We start from the raw sequence: 10,355 nt of genomic DNA on the forward strand, positions 1-10,355 counted from the left end.
GCTCTTCCCTATACCTAAAAGGTTCTGTGTAGTGCAGGTTAAGTTGAAACAAAGGTTTGGAGTCTGGAAATGCAAGGGGAAATTCGAATGGGGTGCAGAATTAAGATGGTAGATGGGTCAAAAATTAAATCACTGTGTGCGCCGATGTGGCGAAGAGGACAATGAATGTCATTTCAGTTTCCAACTCTGTGCTTTTTTAAGTGGCAAGATAGGAAACACACAGAAAAGCAAATGACTTTCATTTTAAAAGAAACAATCTTTCCTAAAAGACTGGCTGATAAATCGCAACCATTTAAAAATGAACCACGAGCAGAAGCAGCACGAGAAATTCGCGATTAGTTTCAGACAAAAAACAGAGGGCGAATCCAAAAGGTGTATTCCCTCCCTGTCCTGGAGCATGATTCTCTCTCCTGTTTGACCCATACCCTCCCTTCTTTGCTTTATTTACTTATTTAGTTATTAATTATGTATTTAAATAGGCCCCACCCAGAGTTTCTTATTTATTTATTATCATTTATTACTTTAAAAAATCTGGCTTGTCTTAAGACCAAACAGAAAGTTTCTGCTGTCATCCACAGCCATGCAGAAGAGGGTCAAAATGTGGGACCCATGTGACTTCCAATTGCATTTGTAATCACCACAGCAGCTCCATGTAAGCCAGTTTGTCACTGGGATACACCCTGGAATATACACACTCCAAAGGGAAATGGGCACCTTGGGAATGGTAAAAAGAGGGGAATATCCTGTTGCGGGTACAGCGCTGCTCCGTCACAGACCGATTCCTGGCGAGAAACACACAGCACGGTCCCACCAGCCAGCACCACCTCCCCACTGAGAAACAAACCTGCCTTTTTTCCTGGTGATCCAATTCCCAACATGGTCACTTTCTGTAACACCCGTGTTTCCTGTTCCCTCTGGCAACAAGCGGCAGCAGCAGCAGCGTAACATGCAGTCTTGGCACATCTCGAGCTTCTGGCTGTTTTCAGCGACGACGGGTGTTGGGATGTGCAGCGCTACACACCTTTCTTACCCCAAGCGAGCGCACTCAGCAAATTTCAGAAGCTATCGACACCGCTGCCTTTTGAAGGTGGTGTTAATTATGATGAAAACAGCTCAAGAGCCAACAGCTCAAGATGCAAAACAGCATCACTGTTTCCTTTCTTTAAGAGGCACATGAAATAAATTAACTGTCAAGGCTTTCCAGGCTTGAAGGAACCGCTAGGATCATTTAGCCTGACCCTCCGCATAAGAGAGACATAAATTTCAGCAAAGATTCATCCTTCGTGCCAAGAAACTAAAGGCCACGCTACAGCATTTCACACCGAAGAACCTTTAAGTCGTCATTGCACATACAAGTCCAGGGGATCCTAGTTCCCCTGGTGAGCCCTTTCTGCAGCCAACTACCTTCCCGGCTTTTGGAGGAAGACCAGCTACCATCTTCCCTTTCCAATCTCTTTCCTCTTGTAATTCAACTCATTTTCCATTCCGTTTCAGACCAAGCAAGCCTTAAATATATATAATCTTTCAAACAAGCAGGAAAAAAATGATTGTATGAAGAAACAGTCACAAGAAGTCCAGAGTATCTTAATATAGCATGAAACAGGCACAAATTCATTATTTTCCTTTTTTGCACCAACTTTTAAAACTCCCTAAAATCACTCCTTCCACCATCCTAAGAACCAGCTTACTGCAAAACCAGAGTTTCCTCAGTACCTGGCAGGAATTTACCCTGTAAAAACATTTTTCCCTTTTAATTGTTAGAGCCAAGATGAACAAAACAAAATCTACAGACGCAATTTTTTCTTTCTCTGTTTTGAAACTAGTTTGAACACACATGCAAGTTTTCTTTAAAATAAGCAATTAATTTTAATGAGGAAATCAAACAGGCAGGCTTTGTTTTCCAGCATGAAATCAAGTCTCTTACTATAGCTTGAGATCTAGAAGGAAGAATGATGGTTACACGCCTTTCCTGCAGCTGACATGAACCCTGATTTGCTACGCCCCAACTCCCAACACTGTGCCGCAACCAGGTCTACACCGGCTTCATCTACATCCACCCATCAAAGGAGCCTTTGCAGCTGTGCCACCAGAGAACACCTTGGGTGGATGAGCTCTGTCTCTGCAAGGGACTACATAAGCATAACAGACGTATCGGTGGTTGTTCTTCCATTACGGACAAACACAGACTGCCTGGGCCTAGGAGAGTGTGGATGTGTCTCAGGGTCACCTTTGTGTGCAAGACCTCCTCCCTTCTTCAGGTGTTAGGCTGTAGCCCAGGAAGACCAGAGGGGATGTTCCTCCAGCCCCAGGTCAGAGTCACGTCATGACCTGAAGCTGCAAGCAACGACTGCCCAGGGTGATACAACCCCACTACGGTCCTTTTAACCAGTTGCGCACGTAGCCATCCCTCCCATCGCCACGCACAGGTAACGACACCCTGGTTCCTGCATTGACGTGCTCTGAGAAGCCACGCTTGAGACGAAAACGAGAGCACCCTCAAAGCAAACAAACAAAGCAACCAGCTGGGTTTGCACGGCTTGCGAAACCTGCCATCTGACCAAATCGCTCCTCAGGCCGGCTGCACAGGGGTTTGGTAGCCAAAGGGAGGGTGATGCTCTTTGAATAAGGTGCCCCAAGGCTCAGCTGCAGGCATCAAGGCGTTTTTGGAGACAAATACATGTAGCACAACACATGGCCTCCAGCCACAGGGTATAAGAGCAACACCAGCACGTACCTCAACCACCTGGTAGGGTTTATGGCTCTGCCAGAGATCCTGGTCACGGATGCCACGTGTTCCCTGCCCTCAGTTTCCCTGCCCTCTTTCACACAGGCTTGCTAGCACACAGATGCTTTCAGGATGACTCAGAAGCAACTGTTACAGTTGGCACAGCCCTATCACACCAGGAGCATGGAACAGCCCCTCCAAGGAGCAGAAAATGCTCCATGCCTCTCAGGACGGACAGTTATAACTCCATGTGGAGGGCATGCTTCTGGGTTGGAGCACAGCTGGTCCAAGTCACCCAGCCAAGGAGATACCCTGACACACCAAGAAGCCCCTGCCTCCACTCCCAGCCCTCGTGAAGGCAGAAAGGAGACTCCGAGCACTGCCAGGGAAGCATCCTTGTCCCCAGCACAAAGGGCCCTGCATGGCTGTTCCTCCATGGGCGGAAGGAGGTCCTAGCACTGCAAGCGGAGGATGCTGGTGGCATATATATTGCTGAGTTTGAGTGCCACCACCCTTCTGGCCTGCCAGTGACCTCTGCTCTGCAGGGTAAGGAATCAGGTTCTAGAGGACTTTCGGCAGGCAACTTGATCACTAAATGATCACTGCTCGACAGCATCATATTGTCTCTGCTGGGCCTCAAGATCTCATGTGGCAAATACAACCCCAAGCCATGGGCTGATAGGAGACACCAAGTGGCAGGAGCCATGAAAGAAAGTTCACAGGGTCAAAGCTAAAGCACATCTTAGTGTTCTCTTTGATTTTAGAGGCAATAAAGCTCTTCTGTGTGCTCACTTGCTTGTGGACCTTTCCTTTCCTCTGACTCCAGCAGGCACGCACCATCACAGCAGGAAGTCCAGCATTAAGAACTAAATCTCTTGTTCAAGTCTTCCCTTTCCTTGAGAAACCTAGTTTGTTCACCACTTGGTCAATTTAAAACACTAGTTTCCTGGGCTAGCCAACCCTAAAAATGTTGAAATTTCACTGAGAGAACAAAACAGAGGATGGGCCAACTCAACCACAGTCTCAACCTGGAGGTCACTAATGTCTATGCATAAGCTTGACAAGGGACTATGGACCCTAAGAGTAAGTTCTCCTCCAAACACCCATCCCTTCTTCTCTCAACTTTTAAATTAAGGAGCTAGAGTCAAATCTGTTGTGCAATGAACAGTTCCAGGTAACAAAACCGATGTATGCAATAAAGCAAATACAGGACACCTGCAGAATGTGAAAGTATCCCTCCCCAGTATGCTCAGACAACCTAATCCATTAGTTGCATGGAAAGGAAATCAATTTGTCTTCCTCCTTTTTGTCTTTTTCCCCCCTTTTTCTTTTTTCTTTTGTGATACACACATCTGCAGATTCTGAATGCACACAAAGTATCGGAAGCCTAGTTTTCTAATGGCTTAGCAGAGCTACTTTCTTCCCAGGTGGGCAGCTCTCCCTCATTCACATTTGTTTTCTAAGGCCTGCTGTCACCCTGCCTGCAAACCTGACTTCCAGGAGAGTGGCAAGGGGAAGGTGCCTGAAGCCAGGCAGCTCCCACACATCTTGAGCACACGTTAGGCAAGCTCCAATTACCTGCTTGCCGGCAAGGAGCCCTCCATGGGAAATCGCAGCTTCAAGAGTTAACCTCAAAAGCAAAAAGATATTAGAGCCAAACGCAAAATTTCAGAGGCCCTTGCTACTAGTACCAAGAGAAGTTGCCCAGTTCCACCTACAAGAGGAGCTCGCAGCCCCAGATTTCCTATCCTATCCAACGTTAAGGAACTGTGCTGAGACAGAATGAAGCTGACCTGGAAAACACCAACCATCCCGGGCGTGGACCTTGTTCTCACTTGAATATTAGGACCCAAGGCAGTACCCTGCGGCCCTGAAGGGCTTTTGCAAGCACCAGGACTTGCAAAGATCTGACAGCTTTTCAGAGTAAAAAATTAAGTAGCTTTTCAGCTGTGCAGTCACCTCCCATGCTCCTGGAAGCCCACCTTTGAAGAGAAAAGGAAGAAAAAAAGAACGGGAAGCACCTCCTAGTCAATGAATCCCTGCAGCAAACATCCCGACTGCAAATGATTAATAGACCATCACGCACACACTCACAGGGCTGTACCTGGACTGCTTTTTCGGTGGCGGTGGCGGTGGTACAAACTCCACACCATTGCTCTTGTCTTTAGGTAAATCAAAGGAGGAAGATGATGATTTGCTGATCCCAGTCTGGCTCTCCAGCATCGGGCCGTCATCCACAAGGTCAGCACCAGCTCTTCCATTCTCAGCTCCGGCTGCCCATGGGTGGGTTACGTGCTCCTGCTGCTCCTCCTCCTCCTGCTCCTCCTCCTCCTCTATCCGGCACTGCGTGGTCCACGTTGGGGTGTAGTATTTCTGCCTCCTGTCATAGGATGAGCCTGCCAGGCCTCTGCTGGACTCCTCCGCAGAGACCCCGTTGACATGAGTGCACGGAGAAGGGGATGCCCCAAAGGCACCTGTATCCGTACAACTCCTCGGCAGCAGCTGAGCACCAGCTCTGTCATGGCTGTTGTCATCACTAAACCTTGCCACATGGGAGCTTACTGGGGGCACCCGGTTCCCCTCACTGCTTGGCTGGCTGGTTTTGGACATCTTTGGGGGAATGGCTGGACTCTCAGTAACTGAGGTCTTGACAGGAGCTGCCAGATGAAATCCTGGGCTGTTTTCACTTCCAGATGCTTGAAAAATCTCTGCTGGCTCAACGGCAGGTGATGAAGTCCCAAAATCGGAGTGGGAAGTGGGGCTGATACATGGCCACTGAACTCCCACTGCCGAATCAGGGCTGCTGAGGAATATTGTCTTGTGATCATCCTCGGTGTGCGCCGTCATTATCGTTATCTTTGCTGCCACCTGGCCGGTGGAGTCCTGGTACTCCTTCTCACCGCCCAAGGCCCAGCCGCCATCCCTCCACATCCCATCAGCTTGCTCCTTCCCAGTGCTGCGGGCCAGCTTCTCCGCTGCTTTTGCTTGTCCGCCGACTGCCTTCAGCTGCACCTTCTTCCTCTTGGTGCTCTCGGCGTAGATGGGGTCACCGCGGGCTGGCGAGGTGAGGCGAGGGCGCTGCGGCTCCACCAGAGCCTGCTGAGGGGTGTTGGAGCCCTCGGGCCGGGGGCCTCCAGTGACAGAAGGCTCTCCAAGGAGAGGCGCGTCCTCGTCCTCCGGGGACACAGCAAAGACAGCCGGCTTGCTGCTCCCCGTGGTCTCAGGCGGGGCGGCAGGCTCGGCGTGGAGAGCCAGTTTTTTCCTCTCTGAACATGGGGCATAAGGGAGAGGATCGCCCTGGTCTTTCGTGATGCAGAAGGCCACGTTCACAGCTCTGCGCTCCTCTTCGCTGAACTTGACCGCCCTGCCACTTGGCCTGGGAATCTCAGGAGCATCCCGCTGCCTCCATCCGCAGGGAGCGGGGCTCTCCTTCTCGCACCGGGCACCCTTCCCCTCCGCGCAGCGCGGCTCCCGCGAGACGGAGCGCTCTCTGCGGCAGTCCGTGATTGAACAGTACTCGCCCGCTTCGCTTTCGAAGCCGGAGGAGAGGTGACCGCAGTCGCCCTCCAAGGGGAGCGCTGCTCCTGCTCTGGCTTGGGAAGAAGGGTTTTGGCTGGAGTTCGTGGTGCTTCTGTCCCCCAGGGCGGGTGGATTAGGGCAGGGCGCCCGATGCGGCAGGGCAAACTTGTCTTTGGCTCTGTCCTCCTGCTTGCCCACCTCACCCACAAGCACCAGGCTGTGGATGGAGACGTTTCTCTCCACTCGGCTCTCCAGGCTGCGCAGGCCCACCATGGAGTAGCTAGGAGGACAGCAAGACAAGCAGTCGCTCGACAGGTTGTGAAGGAAAGGCTTTCTCACACCACCGTTGCCAAAATTGTCGAGGCAGATCCGCTGCGCATCCCCTGATTTCAGAAGGAGGTGTTTGCCAGAAACCATGCCCCAGCTGACCTGCACGGGTCAAAGAGACAAGTGTGCTGTCAGGATGTGCACATGCAAAATGAGAGAGAAATAAAAAAAAAAAACCCCCACCAAAAAACAAACAAAAAAACCCACACCAAAAAAAAAAAAAAACCAACAAAAGAAAAAAGTCCAGCTCTGCAGAAAAGTCCTCTGGCATTCACAGTCTGTTTTGCTCTGTGCTCACCCCACCAGTAACTACCACAAACCTTTTCTACATAACTTACACTTGTCCTATTTCCCGGACCGTTTGCAGTCCTTACATTACCAGCAAGGGCAATGCGCTGAAATAAGGCATTCTCCCTTCTCTTTCTGTGGCTTCGCTGCCAGGAACGTGTCCAACCTGTCATCCTGTCTGCGAATCACCGCGCAATTAAAGTTTCAGAGAGGGAAAGGTTAGTTGCACCTCCCTCTGCTTATTTTTGTTGCATTTCACACCGCTGCTCCCGAGTCGCACGCTCTGGAGCGCAGACACGGACTGTCACAGGTTATCCTGGGACAGCAGCTTGGCTGTGCTCAGCAGCAGGGACGGGGGAGCAGGCGGGGAAATGTATCCGAAATTTCTTCATCTGAGGGAGATCTATCCTGCTTGCCAAGGGAGGAGTGGGAGAGGCAGAGGGTAACCCCCCGTCCCAGGGTGGCAGAACCTGCTCCTGCAGCGCAAAACTCAGCCTGGGGTCAAATCTGCACGCACAGCTCCAACCCCACCGACGACGGCAGCCGGCACTGGTGTGCCCTTTACCCCCACAAGAGGGGCAAGGGAGAGCAAGGAGGGGCTAAGAGCAGCGCTGGCGAGCCCTGACTCTCCTCCGGGACAAAGGTGGGAGACACGAGCACACCTACGCCATGGGCAGGGTGACAGCAGCCCGTGCTTCACTCTGCGTGGCTGGGGCAGTGCTGGCATCAGTTGGTGGGGGAGAGGAGTGAACCACCCATCCCCATCGATCTCTACCACAGCTCGAACCACCCAGGCTTGCCAGTTTGCAGGCGGGCAGCGGCGCTGCACCCGGAGGGCACTACTGGCAAAGGTTGGGAGCCCAAGCAAATGGGCTAGGAAGGACACTCTTCCTCGCCCACGAAGGCCAGGGATCCAGTTAGCACTGACTGCAACCAGAGAGGACTTCTTTTCAGTATACCTTCCCAGGAAAATAACTTTAACCCACATCCTCATTTAAAATCCAGAAGTTCCTAAACAAACACTGTGTTTTTAAGCTCCTTTGCATATGCCTTGTAAGCGACAGGTCATTCAGCTTCAGCCAAAGATATCCTGAGAAGCCAATATATGGCTTAAAAACCCGAGTCAAGTCCAGAAGGAAAAACAAAGGGAAGGAAACCATTTTAACAGATATTCCTAGCACTCCTGGGGAGAGGTACGTAACAGGAAGTCGTGCTTTGACTGGATTAATCATTACCTGTGACAGATCCGCGTTCATATTCACATCCGCCCACGCGTCAGAAACATCAGAGTTTATCATAGTTGGCTTCACAGCAATCGTCGGCTTTGAGAAAGGGGAGGTATTCACACCTTCGTCTTCCAACGCGGGGCTCTCAGGCTTGGTCCTAACTCCATTCGGGAGCGCGCCACAAGCTCCCACGTCTGGGGGTGTTTGCAGCCGATGGGAGCTCTTTGGGTTGAAGCAGTTTTTGCAGGAGCCGGGCTTCCAAGCGTGTTCCACAAAGTCACTGCACGCAGACATCTTCAAATCCTCCTGGCTCAGACCGAGAGCCCTCTGCGTCTTCTGCACTGTCCTCCGCTGCTCATTTTGTGTTTGCTCCCCAGAGCCGCTCTTAAAGATCACCTAGTTATCTGGAAAAGCACAACACTGTCTGATTAGTTTGGTTATGCCCAAAAATGGGAAGATTTTTAATAGGACAAGTGGTAATTACACTTACTCTGCCTCCATCACAAAGGCTTATTGTTTACAAGGCTTTTTTTGCAGCTTAGCTAAAGCCCACACAATCACTTAAAAAGCCTCAACTTCTAAGCATAGCTCTGTAATAGAGAAGACATCAAGCAAGCAGCATTCCTATGTGATTTAATTCCCAGTTTAATGAGCATGTATAACCAGCCTCGTGCAAGGTTTAGATCAAGGGTAAAGGAAAGAGGTCTTGGAAAGAGGCTTGAGCACAAGCAGACCCAGGCAGGAAAAATTCCTTCTGCAAAGTGGCATCCTCTGTCTGGAAAATAAAAAGGCCTGGAGATACAAGGACCAGAAGCAGCGATTGTGTAACCAAGGGGACGGGCAACAACCTTCCTTCACCCAGAAGGACCACTGTGATTACTGCCCTGGTACACAAAGGCTTCCCTCCCACCCAGCGCAAGGGAGAAAGGCAATTGGCAAGGCTGGGGCTGGCACCGATTTGAGCAAGTGCCTGGCAGAAAGCTCTTATCTGGTTTGCCGGGAGCCACAAATAACAGTGTCAGCTCGCTGAAATGATTCATTGTCTGCAAGGGGAGAAACGTTTTGCTCTTGGATTACTTACAGACAAGGATCCCTTCCCATCTTCCTTCCCCAGGAGGAAATGCCCCAGGAACAAGACATTCCTGCATTCCTGTGCCCCCCCTCCCCGCTCGGCCAAGTCTGATTGTGCTCAGCCAGTAGCTACCTGGAGCTAACAACTTTGGAGATACTTCAGACGAGGACTCCCACAAAGCTCAGTGGATTAGGGAAGAGAAGATCAGAAAACGCAACTAGGTCAGGAAAATTGCAGCTGGCTGCTACGGGCGTCAGGGCACACAAGTTCCCCACATTGTTCCACAGATTCCTTCCCCACCTGACCAACTTTAGGTCATCATCTCCCGGCCATGCATCTGACCCAAAGGCAAAGCGAACTGAGGCTCCTTCCCTGAGGGTCTCTGAGTGAACAGGCACTTTTACACCCCAATCCCGACAAGAACACAATTCACCAGCCTGATCCTTCAGTGCTTCCTCCACACAGTATAGTGCAACACCACCATAGCTATGGACACCTTTGCACCTGCACGCACCTCTAAACCAGCCTGCGCCCCGCTAAAGGCTCCTGCCTCTGGGCTCAGGAGTGCCCTGGATAGCCTCTCCAACAGCTGCCCTACTGCACGGTGGAAAGAAAGAATAAGGGCTTGGGTGGGAGAAAGTGAAGTGGGGAAAGAGACAGGGACCCAAAAGCATCATCCAACTTGAAATGCCACCTTTGGGACGGGAGGCGTTGATCGGCTTAAAGCCTGCAGACTCCTCCTGTCTGGCAAGCTGATAAATTAGGGTCTGTTTCATGAAAGAGCAGAAAAAAGGAGAATATCGATGTGATTCACAAATCAGATTAGTGTACGCCTCTCTCTTTTTAGGGAAGAGACCGTTTTAGGCAGGTTTTTTCCATGGACTTCACAGAGTCCAAATTAACTGAAGGACAGCAAATCACTCTTGGACATACACCTTCAACGAGATTAACATAATTTGCAAGGAAAACATCTTTAAAAAATATTCTATTCCTTGTTTTCTCTCAGATCTAGCAAGCAATGTCCGGTATCACCCAAAGCAGAACAAGTGTCCTGATGAGAGCCAGCAAAGAAAAAAGGAAAAATCAAAGGGAGGAGAGCAGGGACAGGAGCCAGAAACAACTCTTCACTCCTGCTTTAATCATCGGTGCTGCCAACTGCCTTTTAAAGATTGGGATTTCCCTTTCTGCAGCTAAACCA

General features: G+C 50.5%; 1 protein-coding gene across 1 annotated transcript in view; it reads right to left on the reverse strand.

Moving 5' to 3' along the window:
- Window positions 1-8,379, reverse strand: part of LOC104620355 (tyrosine-protein kinase SgK223) — a 21,640-nt gene extending 13,261 nt beyond the window's left edge. The window contains exons 1-2 of the mRNA XM_010286547.1: window positions 8,095-8,379; window positions 4,830-6,673 (exon numbers count right to left, since the gene is read on the reverse strand). Of these exons, the coding sequence (XP_010284849.1) occupies window positions 4,830-6,673; window positions 8,095-8,379 (2,129 nt within the window). The remainder of the gene's footprint in view (window positions 1-4,829; window positions 6,674-8,094) is intronic.
- Window positions 8,380-10,355: the final 1,976 nt, after the last annotated feature.

Source organism: Phaethon lepturus, unplaced genomic scaffold (genome assembly GCF_000687285.1).
Source record: "Phaethon lepturus isolate BGI_N335 unplaced genomic scaffold, ASM68728v1 scaffold35634, whole genome shotgun sequence".
In the NCBI taxonomy this organism is placed as follows: domain Eukaryota; kingdom Metazoa; phylum Chordata; class Aves; order Phaethontiformes; family Phaethontidae; genus Phaethon; species Phaethon lepturus.